The sequence below is a fragment of the Arvicanthis niloticus genome, chromosome 16 (assembly GCF_011762505.2).
Source record: "Arvicanthis niloticus isolate mArvNil1 chromosome 16, mArvNil1.pat.X, whole genome shotgun sequence".
Taxonomy (NCBI): Eukaryota; Metazoa; Chordata; class Mammalia; order Rodentia; family Muridae; genus Arvicanthis; species Arvicanthis niloticus.
Genome location: NC_047673.1, coordinates 19,517,525 through 19,539,018, shown reverse-complemented (window position 1 = coordinate 19,539,018; position 21,494 = coordinate 19,517,525). Strand labels below are relative to the sequence as shown.

Here is a 21,494-nt window from a genome sequence, read left to right as displayed (position 1 = left end):
ACCTATTGGAAGAAATCTTTATAATTAATATCAAGATGAAGTTATAATTTCTTAAATGGTACAAAATTTACTTTGATCTCAAATTTAAGGTTTTCATTGGTACGAGCCTCTTATTAATATAAAAATGAGATGAATATTGATACACTCATGGGCATTGTGCCTGTATAACACATTTAGGAATACAAGGCCTAGACCCAGCCCTTTTTTAACTTTCTTAACTGATTTGGGACAGTTAACCTATGAGTTAAGGGACTATAGCAAATTCATATTTTTGAGTTTATTGTTAGGGTGTTTTCCATATTTTATTTAGAAATAGCTGAGAGGAGTGAACAGACAACAGTCCGGGTTACCTTACATGGATAGTTGGTTTTCAAAACATCAGAAGTTCATAGAACTGACGCTACAAATATTTATATATTAATGTTCATATTGATTAGAGACCTGTCTGCTCCTGACAGCTTCCTGTCGTGGATTCTAAAAAGAAATTGAGCATCCTTGGAGTTACTCCAGTTGTGTGGTAACAGCCACTAGGCAAGAATTGCCTCTCTCCATCTACAGACAAATTACTGTCCAGAAAAGGACACACATGCAGAATAGTCGACTGATTACATCTGCCTAGACAGAGTAATCAGTCCTTAATAATCCTGCATCACCAAGGTCTGTCAGATGATTCTGGGCCAGAAGGCTGAAGATTTGATGCTCCAACGTTTGGTAGTATAGGGGCTTTTCAGGTGTTCAGAGGTCTCTATAAATTGGCTAAGTTTTAGAAGCTATGCTTTGTGCTTCCCACAATTATAGTTAACTCAGTCATTCTGGATTTCTGACGGGGTTAAAAACTTATAGCTATTTACCTTAAGAGAAAAGATTTGAGTGGATGGTCGTCAGCTGACATTCATCCTAAAGCCAGGTTCAGAACTAAATGTTTTAGTTAGGATAGATAACAGAGGTGCTGGTTAGTCAACAAAAGGATGGACAGGGTATTAGGACTATCTTGTACCTCACTGGTACAAATTGGCATAATTATGCTCTAATTGTATTTTGAGAGAAATGTTTCATTTTCACAGGAAGGGTGATGTGTAGGAGGAGCTAAGGTAGGAGGAGTACTGAGAGGAAGAAAAGGAGTAAGAAGAGGAGAAGAAGGAGAGGAGAAGCTAGGTGATGAAAGAGAGAAAGAGGGGGGAGACAGGGAGGCAGATATTCATGTATCTCCACCAGTCAAAGATAGTTGTTATATCTAGGTTGGGTAGTGGGTTACACCTCTGATTGAACAATTCCAAACTTATAAAGCTTATGATTAACATTATTTTAAAAAAATGTATAAATGCAAAAAGGAAAAGGGGCATGAGTTAGGGGTTTTCTAAGGCGGGGAATGGAGAAAGGGGATGGCATCTGAAGTGTAAATAAAATATCTAATAAAAATCATTATAAGAGTATAAATATGAACTGAGACCCCCTAAACAACTAGACACTGACACTGTGTAAGCGTGAAACACTGCGTGAGCCACATGAAATGACTAGAGGATGTCTGTTTCCTCTCATTCCTTTTCCTACCTACCTCAGTTGGTGGATTTCATTTACTATTTCTCATGAATGTGTGCTTCTTAAAGGAAAGTTCTCATTAATAAATTATAGGATGGATGGGTTTCAGTTCCCTTGCACTGTATGCAAGTGAAGCTTTAGGGAGAATCCTAAACCAATTCGTGTTAACAAAAATATAATGACAGCCAAATCAGAAGAAAACTCATTCAAAAGTATGCAATTCAGTTTTGCATGGATTTGAATTTGCTGTTGTCAGTAATTGTGCTTGCATGTAATTGAAACTGTTCTATAAAATTAATTCTTAGGGATAAGCAAGACAAACTCCGTTATCACATTGCATTATGTAAATTCCTGTTGAATCCATATATCATGATTGACTAAAGCCCACTGACTTAAGTAGTACATTAATTAGAACACAAATACATAAAGAATACCTATAGACTGTTTCCACAACTGAGTTAAATTTATTCCTTATTTTTACAAGACCAGTTCTTTATAGTTTTATTACTTCTTCTTTGAGACTTTCATGCAACCTGCTCTCATTATACTACTCACCCCAACTTCTCCCAGATCTATCCCTATACACCCAAATTTGTGTCCTTTTATCTAAAAAATCAAGTTTAATTTCTGCTATCCATACATTCTTGGATATGTGATCTTTTCCACAGGAGCACATACTCAGGCTTCACTCTTCACACACACACACACACACACACACACACACACAACTCTTCAGTTATGGATAGGTAAGACTTGCCCACATCCCTTCTGCATGCTGAGATTTGGTCTTCAGTTTTCATGGGTTTCATGAACTTATGTCATAACCACTGTGAATTAATATGCAAAGCTCAAAGGATCACTTGACATTCCTGGTGACAGAGGAATATCTCACCTCAGCCTCCCAATCAGCCAAGTGTACATGCTGCATAGACAGCTGAGAAAAATTATGTATTTTATATTTTGTGTATCCTGATCTTTAATAATTAGAACAACTAATCACTAGGAAATTTATGGATTCCAAAATTGAAATGCAAGTGAGCTGATGCATAGCCACCAAAGCGCATGAGTGGTAACTCACAATGATGAAAACCAATTCTTAACTAATAAATACCTCTCATTTTTATATAATAATGTTAAAATGCTATTTGTATTTGTTACATTTAATCCTTTCACTAAATTAGAGAATTATATTGTAGGGACATTTCAAATATTCATAAGTACTTGCTTAATGGAAATAACTTTTGATAAATTTACCTGCCAATAATGATGTTTCCTGATTCCGTGTTGAGTTTTCAGTTGGTACAAAATCTTGCTTTTCAATGGAAGCCTACATGGGTTTGGAATAAGATGTTTAATGACTCATCTTTATGTCATATATTCAGAAGTTAAGGATACAGAACAAAATGTAAATTATTACCTTTAATTCAGGATATTCAGTGGGAAAGCCTGAAAAAAACAGAGTCATATGTTAATTGCATCTTAACATGACAGGATCTATTAAAATTCCACACAGAATTAGCATGGAAAACAATTGTCATACTTATTATTGGGAATATTTCTTTTAAGACTAGCGTTTGGTTTATCTTCAGTTTGCTCTGTTATGGTCTGATTAAGACATCAACAAAGTAAAAATCAAGTACAAAATGAGGTTTTAACTTTAACTAAAGGAAACTATTTTTAAGGTGAGATGATTTCAGTGAGCCCAGCTAAATGGAAAAGACTCTGAGAGTAATACCTATGTTTCATTCCTAACTGATGCAGGGAAAGGTGACCTCTGTTATGAGACGGCATTATTTAACCCAGACAACAAGCAGTATGACACAGCATATATCACCAGTCAAACATTTCAGAATGAGAAACTGTTCTCTCCAAACTATTAATTTGGGAAGCAGAACACAGTCATAAAATCCAGGGAAACACTCAAGTCTTTCCTGTTGTTGTTAACCAATTTGATTAACCTGTATAGTAACAATAAGAATAATGACACAGAAAACATTCCTCCTTTGTTCATATGTATGGGTTATTATTATTCCTTCTCCACTCTGGATACAATACTCTACATTTTTCAATAAATATTTCTCAGAAGATTTGAGAACCTAAAACATAATACAATCCCATAATAAGTTAATAGTAATAAAATGTTATTATCAAATAAAAATAAACTGATCTTTCACAAAATAATTAGCAGTTACTGATCAGTTATTTTCACAGTCCTTATAACAATCAATATAATGTACAATCCTAGTATGGTTTTTTTTCCCCAAAATTGCATTGGTGTGTTTGTTATATTGTATGATTAACCAATTTGCTTCAAAATTATTTTCTGAGTCACTGGGATTTAAAATGCATAAAAATGTGTCAGGGATGAGTGGGCCTTCAGAAGAAATCCTGATTTGACTCCTAGAGACAGAGTTTAGAAAGACTGAGGAAAGATGCAGGGTACAAAAAGCTAGAGCAAAGAAGTATGAAATAACACAGATGTCAGTCTAAAGACAGCAGTGATTGAGGGGTTCATGACCTGCTGTTTAGTAGAATCACTGAAGCGGTACTCGGCCATGGTCAGAAAAAGCTATAAATATAGTATTAAGCAGGAGTCAGTTGATGATGCCCTACCCATGTGAAGCTTTAAACTTATGAAGTGCAATCCTAAGGTGCATGGACGCCCATGTTTGAAACTGTACTTCACATTAATCTTATCTTCCTACATAGCTAATACCCTTCCATCTCTGAAATAGTGATTTACGTTCACGGTCCCTATGCAGCTTGCCAAAGTCAAGCACTCAGTCTAAAACAGTATAACTTAAATATATAGTAGGCTGATTTGTGGGTGGATAGGAGAATAACTCATTTTCTCTGTCTTAAATAAGCCTTGTCAGATTGATTTTTAAAATTTGTGTGTGTGTGTGTGTGTGTGTGTGTGTGTGTGTGTGTGTGTAGGGGTGTGGATGTGTAGATGTAGAATAAGTAGATGTGTGTTTTCTATTAGCTTCTTAGCTTCCACCTCATTGACACAAGGTTACTCTTTCCCTTTTAGCTGCACAGCACACCAGAGGTTAGTTGGCCTGTAAACTATGGGTTGATTCTCCCGTCTCTCCCTCCAGTTTTGCTGCAGGTGTTCCCCCACCTTTTCACATCGGTTTTGGAGATACACCTCATATTGTCATGCTTGAGTAGCAAATGCTATATTATATGAGAAATATTACTGAGCCTCTCAAATGGATTTTTTAAAAAAAAATATATATATATATATATATATATATATATATATATATATATATATTAAAGTTCTTACCTTTCTCTTGGCCAATTATGACATTTCCTCCTCTTTCATCTTTAGGCATGGGTAACTGTGCAATGCTCCTTGGTTGAGACTCCTTAAACACATTTTTAAACCATTGTCAGTAATTAGTTGCATGAAGATTCCCTAATCTTTAAGTTCTCAAGACTTAATTTCTATTTTAAAATTAATTATTTTAAAAATAAAACTAGCATGAGTGGAAAGATAATTTTAATGAAGGTAGAGGAAGGAAGGAAGAAAAAAGTAGGGAAGGAAGGAGGGAAGGAAAAAGGAAGGAAGAAGAAAGGAGGGAAGGAATGAAAGAGGGAAGACATGCACATCATTAGAAAAATTCATATTTAAAGAAAAAGACTTGAGTTAAGTCCCCACAGCTATTTATTGAATATTTACAAAGATTTTATGTAACCATGACTGCATATCTTATGTTTCAAAACCATTTATATTGATAATATCAATGAGGAAGCAGATGTACAGGTCTCTTAGCCACTTATGATATTTTCTCTTCCTTGCATTTTCCTATGAATAGATATGTCACTTAAATATATATTTTTGAAAGTAGTGTTTAAAATTATTTACATAGAGATCACCAAACCCTTTCCAAAATGGTGTCTCAATTACTAATTTTTAAATTAATTATAATACTGACAATAAAAGGCATGAATAAAAATGAAATATTATCAAATATGTTTTCTTAATAATTTCTAGGTTTGCTCTTCACAGTTTCCATGCATGTACACTAATCGTGGAGATCCAGAGGATTTATATTCAGAGTCTATAAAAAAAGCCAGTATGCATGCTTTAATGAGGGACGAACTTCAGGAGACCAATATATTATTCCCTTGAAAAATGATAAAAGATTTTTACAATTTAGGGGAAATTTTGCTTTATGATATCACTGTTGATGTAAAACATTTCCAAAGACAAGAATGTTTTGTACTATGAAAAGGCTTTGAAGTACATTATGGTGAGTGTAATGGGGCCTTGTAAGTGCTTCCCCATTTAGGTGTTCTGAGCAAAAATTTATGAAGAAGAAAATTAGTGCCACAGAGTAATAAATTGATATGGAATTTTTCCCATAGGTTGTCTAAATAAAGGCAAAAATATTAGCTATCATACATGGTTGTTCCCCAATTAAAAGAGAACTTCAGAAACATGGCAAACCTCACCAAGAATGAACACATACAAACTTGTTACCTCTGTGAAATGTTAGAGGTTCTTACTTGTGCAATTTATTTTCATATAATATGAGAAATGAAATGGTTACAGTGATGGTTCTATTACCCTGTGCTTCCTGGATAATTCAGGATGTTACATCTCAGCCAGTGAATAGACGTGATCTGTGCTCTTCTCCCACAGGATTTCCACACAGACTTCCAGCAGCTCCCTCTCCCTCCTCCCATTCACATTCAGAAAGCCTTTTCTCTGAGTGCAGGTTCTGTCCCCAGCACCATACTCACACTTGAAACGTGCTCCAACCAGACAGTATGTGGATTCTCCACCTGGAACTCAAATGTTATTTTCTCATTACTTGTGTTGCTGTTGAAATACTGCCTATATACTATACGACACATTTTACATTTGGCAGCCTTATACATATTTAATCCTGAAAACCCACAAATTATTCAAGAAGAAAGCAAGTAAAATATATGCAGAGATGCCTCTGGTACTACATGGTCTATCCCATTAGCATATTCTTTTATGGTTTTATACAAACTAGAAACCTGCATGGTAGCATATATTCATGTGTTCCTTATCCATTCTGTACAGTCCTGACATATTCTAACACCAAGCGAAGTTAGGAGTAATATGTGTTATTATGTTTGCTGAGTCTCTTCCTTGAAACAAAGACAAAAAATAAGTTTGAAACTTATTCTTTGGAGGATAACACCAAAAGTCACATTCTGTAATTTATTATTCTCCTTCTAGGTAATATGACTTCTAGAACTATAAGTCCCAGGCTCTCACATAACAAAGACACTGACTACAACTAGAGAAGCAAATGATGAACGGAAACTTTAAGCTGTGTAATACTGATAATATAAATAATATATAATAATAATTATATAAGCAATAAATAATATATATTTTGAGTCACTAAGATAATAACTCTTTAGCATGAATCAAATTCAGGAGAGATTGTTGTTATATTGCTCAAAATTTTAATTTCTTATACATTTATACATTTCAAATGAACTGCCTTTAACATGTGAATACAATAAAGGACTGAAGCACATACACACACACACACACACACACACACACACACACACATACACAGATCCAAGGATAAGGCTTATCTTCTATCACTGTCGATTCTAAAACTAGTGTATTGCCTAACTACATAGTTGAGATTAAACAGTAAATCACAGTCACCCGATTCTCAATAGAAGTCAAAAGCAATTTCGTATGATCTATGGGTTCAATGTTTGCTAGTGAAAATCTTACAAAGAGAATCCATTTAAATACTTAGTTACCTCTGAATGTTCCTCTTCACTATAATCAAGCCACTCTTGCTCTTCCTCTGATGACAAGTTTTCATCTGGTTCTGACAAATATATATAATTAGTGAAAATAAACTATATAGATAGTTTGACAAAATGGTAGGCCTTCTAATAATATAGAGAGAAATGCTAATAATTAGCCACAATCCAAAATGACTCATTCATTCCTAATTTAGAAACTTTTATGTAGGCACACCACTGGGGGAGAAAGATTCTATCAATCATCACACAGCTACAAACCCTGCTACAACAGTGACTGGCCTGTATGATGTACTGGTACAGTAGTGTCACAAATGTAATGAGATTAGCCAGCCACTTTTTTGAATTGGGGTTAAGCCCCACTCCATGAAATGGAACTGTTAATGAGTCCAAGAAACAAGGGTTAGATAAGTCATGAGTCTAAGGGAAAATGCTACTGCTACTGTTCTAGTAAAGGAACGTGCAATAAAATGACTCCTGATAACATAGTGGCATAACCACAGGTCAGTGCCTCGCTCAGCCCTAGTTAGAAAAGCTTCTTCTTTATAGTAGATGACACCAACCCAGAGACCCATACTAGACAATGAGCAGAGTGAGAGGTATTGGAGCACTCAGTCCCAAATGGGATGTCTTAAATCAAACCTCTCCCGCTCAGAGTTCAGGGATCTATGCACAAAAAGATATAGAAAAATTATAATTAGAAGAGCCAGGAGTGGTGAGTGACTCCAAAGAAATATCTTCCAGATATGACAGAACTGATACACAGATGCCCTCACAGAGACTGTGACAATATGCACAAGACCTGCACAGATTCAGACCAGACAAAATCCCAGCACTGAAAGATTAAGTGGACACAAAATTCCACCCCTAACCAAGAAGCTATTTGCAGCTGATACCTTCTGACAAAGGGAAAATCAGTCACTCAAATGGAGTGACAACCATACTCTAGGGCAAATTCCATGCCCAAGAGTAGTTGGTCAGTACAAAATAAACTCCATATTTTTCAACGTGTGCTTTTTTTGTTTGTTTTGTTTTTTTTAATTTGGTGTGGTTTTATTTGGCAACTTTTTTTGTCTTATGGATTTTCCTAATTTGTTTATTTTGATCTCTCTCTCTCTCTCTCTCTCTCTCTCTCTCTCTCTGTGTGTGTGTGTGTGTGTGTGTGTGTGTGTGTGTGTGTGTGTGTGTTGTTTTAATTTTGAGGAAATGAGAACAGAAAGTTGGGTGGGTAGAGAGGTGGGAGAGATCTGAGAAGATGGGGGAGAAGAAATACACTAATCTTCACCTCTTCATTTTAAGGCAATATGTATATTTGAAAATAAGGTACATTTTGCTGTAGACATCAGAAAGATAGATTTTGTTTCTTAATCCATAAGCTAACCTGTGTCTTTTGATTGGAGAATTGAGTCCACGGAAATTTGAAGTTATTTTTGAAAGGTATGTGTTGTTTGCTAACTGTAGTTGTCATCGTTGCTAATGTTGTTGTTTGATGTTTGTGTTCTTAATCCTACACTAACTTAGGAAACGCAAATTATTCTAAGTTTTAAAAATTTCAATGCGCTCATTGATAAGTGGTTATTAGCCCAAAAGCTTGGAATACCCAAGATACAATTCACAGACCACATGAAGCTCAAGAAGAAGAAAGACCAAAGTGTGGATGCTTCAGTCCTTCTTAGAAGGGGGAACAAAATACTCACAGGAGGAAATACGGAGATGAAGTATGGTGCAGAGACTGAAAGAAAAGCCATCCAGAGACTGCCCCATCTGGGGATCCATCCCATATACAGTCACCAAACCCAGACACTACTGCAGATGCCAGGAAGTGCTTGCTGACAGGATCCTGATATCGCTGTCCCCTGAGAGGCTCTGCCAGAGCCTGACATACAGAGGCAGATGCTTGCAGCCAACCATTGGACTGAGCACAGGGTCCCCAATGGAGGAGTTAGAGAAAGGACTGAAGGAGCTGAGGGGATTTGTAACCCCATAAGAACAACAACAATATTAACCAACCAGACTCACACACACACACACACCCAGAGCTCCCAGGGACTAAACCACCAACCAAAGAGTACACATGGAGGGACCCATGGCTCCAGCTGTATATGTAGCAGAGGATGGCCTTGTCAGACATGAATGGGAGGAGGAGCCCTTGGTCCTATGAAAGAAGGCTCGATGCCCCAGTGTAGGAGAATGACAGGGCTGGCAGGCGGGAGTGTGTGGGTGAGTGGGGAAACACTCTCATAGAAGCAGGTAAAGGGGAAGTGGGATTGGAGGTTCCAGAGGGGAAACTGGGAAAAGGGGGTAACATTTGAAATGTAAATAAAGAAAAATATCCAATTAAAAAAATGAATAAACCAACAGTAGCACAACTGAAACATGAGAAAAATAAAATGGTGTCACACTGGATGCTGCTTTCTATGTGCCCTAGTTTGCTGCCTGTTACTGTGACCGAGCAACCTTGGAGGAGGGACATCTTCCAGCTTATACTTTCTAGTCTTTTGCCAAGGCAAGGACTCACGGCAGAACCTGGGAGCAGGAGCTGAAGCAAAGGCCATGGATAAAAGCTCCTTACTGGCTTGCTCAGCTTGTTTTCTCATTACAACACAGGACCATCTGAAAAGGGGTGGCGCCAATTCAGTCATTAATCAAGAAAATGCCCCTGCAGTCTTGCTTACAGGCATATCTGACAGAGGCACTTTCTCAACTGAGGCTTCCTCTTCCTCAGTAAATGTAACTTGCATAAAACTAACAAAATAATTAATCAACCAAGTTCATCAATAAACAGTATGATGGGCTACAGTTTACCTTGCTACTATGGTATGTGAGTAACATACATGTGACTTCAGGGTCATTCTCCAAACCAATCAAAATAAACAAATGAAGAAAATAGGTAATTGTGTCAATGTTGTAAGTATAAGTTCTTGAGATATTTTCTACACTAAAGAATATTAATAATAGAGGTTAATGTAAAAACTAGAAAGTATAGCACATATCATACACAGAGAGGAGGACCTATTACAGACTTGGTATCATATCTGACTAAGGATATGTACTTTAATTAATTTATACTATAAAAATAAATTCACTTATAATAATAATAAATCAATGGGTACACTGCATTTTTAAAATTGTACTATTTGAAGGTCTGATGGTGCCTTGTCTTTAATTTCAGTCCTCTAAAGGCAGGTGCACATAAACTTCTGTGGGTTCAAAGCCAGCCTGGTCTATAAAAGTTAGTTCCAGAATAGCTGTAAACACAGTAAGACCCAGTTTAACAACAACAAAAAAGCTGTATGTTAGTTCCAGCTATAGACTCCTATGATAATAGACTAGAATTCACTGATTAGACCACAAGTTATCAAGACATACTAGTCTGAATAAGGTTGAACTCTACCATATTTCTTACTGCATGTATGGCATCAAATAGACCACAGCAGATAAGTCCTGGAGGACAACACTTGGGTCTCAGAGTCTCAACATCACTATCAAGTACCTACTAATATAAACAATATTTTCATTTAGGTATGTTCAGACTTTGAAAACTCCTCAGACTTTTATACACTGCAGCTATTCCATAAGAAGCATAGTGATTCTAAAAGGGGAGTGTTAAACAACTGAGGTGTACAAGGTGAAATATTTGTGTTATAATTATAAACTTCAAAAGATTATAATAAGTTACTGAATAAACTATTTTGGGAAAAATAATGCAAATAGGAACAGTTTACTTATATCAAATTCTCACACAAAATTGAAGAGCAGAAAAGAAAAACAAAATTAGAAGACCATGCATATTTTATGTTTTGAAGTATAATTCCTAGAAAGATTGCAAAACATACCTGTGACATATGTTTTTACTTCTTTCTTTGCTGGTGCTTCACATGCAATAGTAGCTTCCTCTTTGTCCAAAGGCTATATGGGTTTTAAATCGAGACATTTAATAACTGTGTTGGGGCTGGATAAGTGGCTCAGTGGCATTTGCTGCTCAACTGAGAACCAGAGCTGGGAATCTGACACATGTGTAACAAGCCAAGTAGTCACTAAACACATGTAAATTCGAAGGGATCCAGTGCCCTTTTGTGGCCTCAATACATGTGCATAGGCATATTACGATTATGTACATGTATGCATACACTCAGGTGGGTATACAAACATAAATACATCTTTTTTAAATTGGCAGTTGCTTATTCTGAATAGTATGAATTTAATGATGCAAGTTAAAAATTGAAAACTTATTACCTTCAATTGAACATATCCTTCAGGAAAGTCTAAAAAAGACAGAGACATAATTGGATGTAAACATGATAAAGTCAAACATACTTTCAAACAGAATTACTAGAAAAAGTATTCTTGATGGTTAGCTTTCAAAATATAAATTTTGGTTTGGGCGAGGGGCACATCTTTTGTTTTTCTCTTCTAATTGAATAAAAACCTAATTTTTAAGTGTTGGAAAGCAAAGTGAGACTATAGTTATGGGGTGCTATCATAACTTAAAAAAATAAATTCAGCTCTGAATGTAGAAAGTCACAGAATGACTCTTTAAGAAGATGTTTTAGTATCAGCCATGCCAGTAATGAAAAAGAATTGACCAAGTTCTCCATGTGTGATAGTTTGGAAGCTCAAAGAAGCCCCAGTGTTTAGAGAATAGCAGAGTCATTGCAACAGAGTTTCTGAGTCAATCACTTTGGATACACTCATGAAAACTTGATAATATACAGAACTGTTCATTTTTGCCTGTGCGTGGACTATTTTTTAGCACGGTATTTCTGGGCTTCCTCTAGTTTTCCCATCTTAAAAATTCATACTGAGTACTTTGGAAATGGTGTGTGAACCTAAGCCACATGGTTGGAATAAGACGTTTTAGTGCTGAAGGACTATCAATGTTTAAATCAACCCAAGTTTTACAGGAGACCTGATTAGTAACGGGCTACATACAAAGTATAAGCTGTATTTACACAAGACACACTCTTGCTATTGCAAAATGGAAGCAATGTGTGCTACACTTTTAAAATGTGATTAGTTGTATGTATCTCGTAAGTTACCACTGGGTCATATGAACAACCCCCTTGTCCATAAATAGCTGTCATCACAATGATGTCCACACTTCTTTCACATGTATCCCACTAAAGGCAGAAGGTTGATGTATCCATGGCCTTTGCTACCTCCAAGTTACTGAGTGGAGAACTGAGGGCCTGCCACTCACCACAGTTTTCCCATTCACTTTCCTCTAACAATCTATAGAGGAAAATATTTCAGACTTTAATTTAAAGGAAAGTATATGAATTTCCTGTGAAATAGGTTGAGGTCCCCCAAGCTCCTCATCTGTGACTCTGAATGCACGTGGGCTTTGAATTTCTACTTTGCTCCCTCCACCTGGTTGGCTCTTCTAACAAAACATCTCCACACCATTCACCTTTTTCCTTTCCATTTTGACATTTTAAATGGATAAGTCTGACAACTTCTCTTCCTCTCAATTCAACAATAGAAACCTCAGACTATGGAATCAAACCTCATGAGAAATTAGAGATTATTGTTCAAGACATGGACAAGTTATTTTGTTATTTTCCTCTCTGTTATTTTCCACTGGTCAGAGAACAGAGAGAAAGGATAGTAAAATCTAGGCTCTCCTCTGCCCCTGATGTGCTCTGACTCACACCCCACTGGTTGTTTGTGACATTTCATTACAAAGGTGTCTGTACATTAGTCACTATGATTCAGTTTGGAGCTCTGGCAGCATCTGCACCATCTGACAACTTCAAAAGGAGGACCAGAGCTTCTTATCACAATTCATATCCCTCTCAACGAACCACCTATGAAAGCTGTAGAAATTCATATCACTATGAAGTCATTCCATATTCCAATAATACAACTTAATTTGTTTTAAAACCTAAAACCTAAAGTTATTTCTCCCATAAGGTCTCCCAAATTGAACTGACATAAGACACCATAACCCTTAGAATAGGCTTTTTTTTTTTTTTTTGGTTTTTTTCGAGACAGGGTTTCTCTGTATAGCCCTGGCTGTCCTGGAACTCACTCTGTAGACCAGGCTGGCCTCGAACTCAGAAATCCTCCTGCCTCTGCCTCCCAAGTGCTGGGATTAAAGGCGTGCGCCACCACCGCCCGGCTAGAATAGGCTTTTGCCATTTCTGAACACTGTACATATAAACTCACAGAGACTCTGACAGAATGCATTACACAAAAATTTAGCACTGAGAAGGTAAAGTGAATACAAAGTCCCACCCCTAACTAAGGAGGCATTTGCAATTGTTTTTGCTGAAAGAGGCAAATTAGTTTTCTTCTTGGCAAGGGCCTGGGTGTGTCAAGTTCACTCCAGGAGAACCCTGATGCCCAGAAATAGTTGACCAATGCATAAAGGGTTCCATGGGTTTTCTTTTTCTTTTTGTTGTTTTATATGGTGTGTGTGTGTGTGTGTGTGTGTGTGTGTGTGTGTGTGTCCCCATTTTTGTTATGGTTTGCTGGGTTTTACCTTTGAGGTTTTTGTTTTGCAATTTGTATTTTTGAGAGATGAAAGGAACATGGGTGAGCATGGAGGCTGGGAGAATCTGAGAGGGCTTAGGGGTAAGAAAATATGATAGAATATATTGTATGATAATTTTGAAAATGATTTGTTTAAATGTAATACAAAATAAGGAATTCTGTCATTCTTCAACACAGTAATAAATAACCCATGTTTTCTTGTACCTGATGTTCTTACCTTTCTCTTCTATGGTACCACTAAGAAAGTATCAACACTGTGTGTAATGAAAATTATTCAAATGGATGGCTTACCCCATGCTCAGGCCTCTCTGTTGTAAATGAAATGCAAACATTTATGTCCAGGCTGGCTTTAATCCGTCCAGTTACACAGAATTTATACACTCAAGTTTGCACACTAGTCTTCCCATGTATCTGATACTATTATTCATTTTCAAAAGTTTTCTTGCACATTGTTTTCTATATACTATTGCTTTATTTCTCTTTATTTCTTATACTCTTACTTCTTAACATTTTAATTACACCGATTTACTTTGAATGTGTATGTGTGTGAATATCGTGTGCTGTGGGGTGAGTGTGGAGATCACACTCACCACGGCCAGCATTCGGTCTTCTTCCCACCATGGGAGTTCCTGGGTCTCAGTCAGTTCACCAGTCTTTACAGCCAGTGCCTCAGTTTACTGAGCCATATTTCCTGTCTATCTTAATCTTCACTACTGTTTCTTATCCCCTAAAGTCCTCATATGAAAAAGAAAACTCATAATGTAACTCAGTGTATTCTCACTGATCAATTTAACCTGCTCTGAAAATGTAAGACATAATTTATTGCCACTGAAAAGATCTGATTCCTTAATAATTATTTCAAAAAATTTCCTTTCACTGGGAAGATAGCTCAGCATTCCTTGTAAACAAGCATATTGTCAAGTAATATTTACAGATAGGTAGACTCCTTACCTTCTTCCTCATCTTGGATGCTGCTGTCATACCTTTGATCTTCAGCCAAAAAGAAATTGCCAATGCCCTTTTGTCAAAGTTGTTCAAAGATATAATGTTAAAATTATTATCAGTAATGAGTTGCACAGAGTTAGAAATCACTTTCTCAGAAACTATCTCAATTGTCTATTTTTAAAATAATTCTGTTGAAACTAAAAGAAGCAAAATTGAAAACCTAAATTTTAGTAGATTCTCAAAGATATTTTCTAAGCACTATTAATCTTACTGGGTCTCCGATTACAAAAATTGACAATGGCCGGGCGGTGGTGGCACATGCCTTTAATCCCAGCACTTGGGAGGCAGAGGCAGGCGGATTTCTGAGTTCGAGGCCAGCCTGGTCTACCGAGTGAGTTCCAGGACAGCCAGGGCTACACAGAGAAACCCTGTCTCGAAAAACCAAAAAAAAAAAAAAAAAATTGACAATGGAATTTCAGAGGAGAAGCATGCATATGCAATAAACAAGCCAGTGTTTATAATTAAACAAGGAATTAATCTCAGAATATCAGTTATTTTCATTCCTCACAAAATTACAGTTTGTTAAATCTGTATATTATCAAATTATGATATATGTGCCAACTGTACAATGCCATTACTTACAGTTCAAATGGCATCAATGTTTTTAATATCTAAAGAAGAAATATGAAGTTGGTTCAGAAAAGACTTTGTGGCAGTACCTCCATTTGTGATTGAAGTATTAACCATTTGGGCACATTTTTTTACTGATGAGAAAGCTACTTGCAAAAAAATTACTGATGTTAAATTTTTGTTAGGTTATGATTAAGTAAAAACATATAAACAGACCACCTATAGATTTTTACAAGCAAAACCGAACTACAAAACTACAGCAGTCTTTAATATGATGAAGAGGAACATGGTTTTCACTAAGCATGAATAAGGTGCAAGCTGCTTATTTACACTCGGTGTTGTCTGTGCAACGTGAGAATCAAAATAAGAACTGTGAAGGTAATATTCCATCCTGCTTTGGTGAGAACCACAAAGTTCCAAACTAAGTGACATATAGATATAGACCACTGCTCTCTCAGCTCACATGCCCTCTTGCCTAGAGTTTGTCATGGCTCTTTTTTGTGTTTCCTTAAATAACATAGACATAATCCTCACAGTCTTCAAGATAATTTCCTTGGGGCCCATGGAAGCTCATAGAGACTAAACCAACAACCAAAGAGCATGCAGGGGCTGGACCTTGGCCCCCTACACATTTGTAGCATGTCTTCATGTGGGTCCTCTAACAACTGGAGTGGAACATGTCACTGAACCAGTTGCCTGCCCCTTTGGATCCCCTTCCCCTAACTGAACTGCCTACCTGGGACTCACTGGAAGAGGATGCTAACACCTATGGCAACTAGATGTCCCAGGGTGGGGTGGTACTCAAGGGAGGCTTCTCCTTGACTGAGGAGAGGGAGAGGGATTTGTGGGGGCAGGACTTGGAAGAGAGGAGGGATTGGGGGCCATGATATGGGAAGTAAAGTAAATGAGTGAATTAATTAATGAATGAAAAAATTACTATAAAGATAATTTCTGAGCAACCATTTCGAGTCTCACTCTGACACATGCATCAAATACAACACTCATTAACATTCTGTCGTCTATTCATGTCAACTCGTTTCTTAGTGAGGAATTCCACACATGATGTTCATTAACTATTTTGACAGTTGTGCCCATACACTGTAGGATATAAATTCATCCGCTGTGTTCCGCATTTAACAGCTTAGTGCTGGGACTAGAAGTTATTCACCATAAAATGTCAGCAGGAAACAAAGCACCATTTGCTGCATCTCAATAGCATATTCTGCTAAAATTATAAGTTATATAAGTTATAAATCTATAAGTTATAACATATAAGTTATAAATCTATACGGTGGCATGCATTTGTGGAATTATTCGGGGCTATCTACAGCCACTATATGTTGTAATGACAGGTAAAGTCGGTGCACTGCAGTACTATATATGATGAATTTCTTTACGGCAATTTTTTAAATTTGCTTGAGGAACACCAAAATCTCCACTCTGGAAGGAATCACTGTCTTTATAGGTAACGGTATTAATTATACACGTCTATTCTCAGAGACAAATAAGGACACGTGTGACTAAAATAACTAATTGAAGCTTTTTCCTTGGCAGTCCTAATGGGCAACATCAAACTTTGAATCACGACAAAGTTTAGGTCTCTAGAATGAATCAAATTCTGAGGTTATGACTCTGACATTGTTCATCATTTCTACGACATAATCATGTCTCAAATGTGGTGTGACTTTTTAAATATCAAAAATAACAAAAAATATTTTTAAGAATCTAAAAGTATACTTTAACTTAACTTACACCAGTCTGCTTAGGTACTTAGGAGAGTGTTAAAACTGAAAATTAAATAATAATCCATTGGTTCTCCAAGACAAGGAGAATGGTACTTTCATATGGTTCCTGGTACATTGTTTACCAAAAAAAAAAAAAAAAAAAAAAAAAAAAAAAAAATTCTTTAAAGGTTTTAACTCAAATATGCATGTACCTGTCTTTGCATATTTCTGCTATCACACCATTCTTGTTCTCCTTTTGATACGTTTGTAGTTGGTTCTGCTGTAATATAATTAGTTTAAAAGATATTTAAAAGTTTTATAAAAATGACAATTTTACAACCCATCCCAGTGGACACACCTACAAAAGAGTTCCACTCCTAAGGCTCAGGGAACATTGCAGGAGGGGTGGGAAAATGGTAAGAGCCTCAGGACCAGAAGCTGTGCTGTGAGACTGTGTCTTGTCATCAGATTCCACATCAACATGGCTGCCCAAATATGAATTGAGCAAGGATGACACCACTGAACCTGCCAAGCTGGAGAGAGGAAAGCCATCAACCCTACACAAAGCACTACAGGCAATGAGGAAAGCTCAAGTAGGACAGATGGTTTTCCTGAGGGTAGGGCACACCAGTTAGTGGTCCAGAACTAAGTGGTCAGCCCTGAAAACATACATACAAGTCATAAATATCATTATACAGACCAAACATATTCATATATGTATATGCATGCAATACCAATTAGTGAGAAACGGAACTATAAAACTGAAGGGAAACAGGGATTTTGGAGGAAGCTAAAGGAGAAATGTTATAATTATGATCTCAAAAGTAAAATAAAATTTAAAATTCTAATATATATTTACAAATGAAGAACATATGTGCAAACACCAAAAGTCTCAATACATAGTATAGACAGAGGGTAGAAGTTGTCATCTTCAAGTTGTGCACAAATTTCATGGAACTATGCACATATTCCACTAACCATAAAAGAGCACACTTTTACAAGTAATGAAAAGCCCATGGAATCAAAGAATTCACCCTGGATACTGTTCTCTGCCTTGTCAAAATAACACAGTAAGCACCAGTAGGCATTTTGTGCAGTTGTTAGACTTACCTTTCCATATCATGTTCTATAAAAACCTTACTTTATCACTACCATACAAAACTACTATGTCCAGATTTTGACAAAGTTACTTTCTTCTTCTAAAATACAAAGTATACAAAAATACAAAATATAAAGTCTTCCTTGATATGCTTCTCTCTTTCTAGATGAAAATGTGTTGTTTTCCTTAAGGCTACCTTAGACTTTGTTGATTGCAACATTTCCTTACAATTAATATAAAATGTGGCTTCACATACCAGACCATCTTGCTCCTGAACTTGGTAAAAATTTTTGACTTAAATGTTGTCAACTCTATCTTGACATAATTTTTATTCAATGATTATTTATTGAATGCCTACCCTTGTAATTGATAATATTTAAGCAAATGTTTCAGAGAAAGACTTTTGGAAATAATGGCTGACTGGAATCCTACATAGTGGCTTAAGCACACAAAGGAATCCTGCATAGGACCACCAGCCTGGGAGCACACAGGGAGGGACCCATGGCTCCAGCTGTATATGTACGGGGAGGAAGGCCTTGTCGGGCATAGGTGGGAAGAAAGTGAAGTCCAGTGAAGGCTGGATGCCCGAGAGTGGGAGAATTTGAGGGCAGGGAGGTGGGAGTGGGAGGGTGAATGGGGGCACATCCTCATAGAAGCAGGAGGAGGGGGGATGGGATGGGGTTCCTGGGTGGGGGGTAATGGGAAAAGGGAATAACATCTGAAATGTAAATAAAATATCCAATTAAAACAGGCAAAAAGAAAAAGAAAAATTATATAAAAGATAATTAAATGAATTTGAATTTTGAGTTTGTGTGGCCTATTATTAGACCAGCTATAATACAGGATGTTTCTACGTGTTAGGAAAATACAGCTTATCAAGTTATGCTATATGAATTCTTGCTATGGACCTTCTACCATAACAGACAAACGGCACTGAAATCAATCAGTATGAAAATCGGTAGATGCAGATAATCAAAAGGCTGCATATCTAAGTTCAACAAACGAATGTAGTTGGTACTTCAAATGTGCAGGAATATGTTACGTACACCCTGGGTTGCCCCATACTCCTGGTTTCATAGGAAGTGCATTGTGCAACATCCCAGACAGCTGAGCACATATGTGAAGCACTGCAACCCCACTCCAGCAACACAAATTATTTCATTGACACCAGATCCTTCTATGAAATTATAGGAACAAAGGCATAAAAAAGAGAAGAAAATCGTTTCAAATATTTTGAACTACTTAGTTCATAAATTATGGCAAAATTCACCTGTGAGGAAGGATTTCACTGTCTTTGTTGCTGATACTTTGTTTGGAGAAGAATCTTCTTCGGTTGAAGGCTGTACGGACTTAGATAGAAAATACAGTAGTTCATAAATCTCATGCAATGAAGTTAATAATTCAAGACAAAAATATTAGATGGATTACCTTCCACTGAAGTTGTTCAGAGCAATCTATAATGCCAAAGAGACATATGATCAATTATGCATAAATATGATAGAATCTTCTCTACTTTTGTGTAAGATTAGTATTAAAAAGTAATCTTCGTGTTTATCTTTTGAAATGGTTACTTTAAGTTTTGATCTTGATAGGATTTTAGTTTGCTTGCTCTGTCTTAGTTTAGTTATGAACATTGGTATAAATCCCCTCAAAACCCCATTACTACAGCATAAACTAAGTATTTTCTTATTAAAGAAAGTTTTCTGCATTGATAGGGTTAGACATTCACTTACAGATGATGGTACATGGGAACATTCTGTATCAACATACACATGCACATGTTTTGTTTTGAAGACTGCATTTCTATATTTTTCTTCTCTTGTTTACACATCCTAAGTATTTCAGTTTACTATTCAGGAGGTGTGTGAACCTATGCTCCAAATAATTCACAAGAAGTACTAAAAATAGAGTTGTCCAAAGAAAAACTACAAGTTTCATTTTAATATTTGAATGTGATGAAGTCTCTCATTTCTTAATCACTTGCTGTAAGTTTATGTTTTCCTTCTACGTTATGACAATGTGCATGTATTTTTGTCAAAGTATACTCTGGATAAGTAGCCTTTAAACTTTCCTCTTATGTTCTTTTGAAGGTCAAAGTTCTGTTCCTCTCTGTGACTGCATTTGTACAACTATGAGATAAGCCTTCTTGAAATACTTAGATACAATGAAATTATTAACCCACACACCACACAGAATTAATTAATTAATTGTTGTCTGCCCTCACTGTGTTCCTTTCCCTTTGGCTCAGAAAGAAGAGCAACATTTAGGCTTTCCTTTACTTCTGTTGTAATGTGAACTGTTACACAAGAGACCCTTTTAATTCCTTAGAGAGGAGTTAATGCAATTGAATTTTGAATATGAAATGTTCCTCATAGCCTTGTGTTTTTAAACACTTAAGAGACACTGGTTTTTGGAAGGTTATTGACTGTTTAGCAAGGGGAGCCTTGCTAGAGGAAGGCTTTGAGGTTTGATATCCAGATCTCACATCCCATTCTCTCTTTCTCCTCCTATCAGGATTAGCCAGGTTCCTCTTCCTGCCAATGTGTCTTCTTTTCCTGTTTCCATGTCCCTCTCACTGTGATTTACTCTACTCCTCTGGCATTAGAAGCCCAAAACAAATCCTTTCTCCCTTAAGTTGTTTTCAACTGGATACTTCCTCACGATAACAGAAAAGAAATTAATACAGAAATTGGTACCCAGAGTGAGCTCATTGCTGTGGTAAACCTATGTGATTTGGGGGCTTGGCTTTTGTTTTGTGGGGTAAATGTGGATGATTTTTTTTAACTTAAGGAAGAAAAGTCATTGAATATTGTAAACGGAGCCCAATATGCTACTCTGGTAAAAATTCAGAAGACAGTGATGCTGAGAAGAACTTGGGCAGAGAGACATGGCTCGTGGGGTATTTGAGGTGAAAAAGAACCATATCAGAAACTGGTATAAAAGCCATTTGTGTGATACCTTGACAAAGGGTTTATCAGCCTTCTTCCAGTAACCTGAGAATTGTCAAGAAGCTAAACTAAAAAATAATGAACTAATTTCTTTTGTAGAGGAAACTTTAAGACACATTGCTACTCTTATACATGTCTCTAATGAAAGATGGCAATAAGTGAGGCACAACAAACTTTAACAATATATTATTTTGGAAAGGAAAAGACCACAAAAATGTCTACAGTTGTAGCCCAGTGAGTGAGTGAGGAAGGAAGGAAGGAAGGAAGGAAGAAAGAAAGAAAGAAAGAAAGAAAGAAAGAAAGAAAGAAAGAAGCAGAAGCAGAAGCAGAAGCAGA

The 21,494-nt window shown here is 36.5% G+C and overlaps 1 protein-coding gene across 4 annotated transcripts in view; it reads right to left on the bottom strand.

The window, feature by feature from the left end:
* LOC117721596 (uncharacterized) overlaps positions 1-21,494 on the bottom strand; it is a 145,223-nt gene that overhangs the window by 66,123 nt on the left and 57,606 nt on the right. For 2 of the 4 annotated variants that reach the window (XR_013104353.1, XR_013104351.1), the window contains exons 32-41: positions 19,481-19,589; positions 17,324-17,391; positions 14,764-14,830; positions 11,554-11,582; positions 11,154-11,226; positions 7,312-7,382; positions 6,295-6,342; positions 4,832-4,913; positions 2,957-2,985; positions 2,794-2,866 (exon numbers count right to left, since the gene is read on the bottom strand). Coding sequence is in view for 1 of the 4 variants with exons in the window: in XM_076913975.1 (XP_076770090.1) it covers positions 2,794-2,866; positions 2,957-2,985; positions 4,832-4,913; positions 6,295-6,336; positions 7,312-7,382; positions 11,154-11,226; positions 11,554-11,582; positions 14,764-14,830; positions 17,324-17,391; positions 19,481-19,559; positions 19,639-19,664 (639 nt within the window). In the remaining 3 variants the exon portion in view is untranslated. Of the gene's footprint in view, positions 1-2,793; positions 2,867-2,956; positions 2,986-4,831; positions 4,914-6,294; positions 6,343-7,311; positions 7,383-11,153; positions 11,227-11,553; positions 11,583-14,763; positions 14,831-17,323; positions 17,392-19,480; positions 19,590-19,638; positions 19,665-21,494 lie in introns of all 4 variants that reach the window. The other 2 variants (XM_076913975.1, XR_013104352.1) reach the window with 2 other exon arrangements.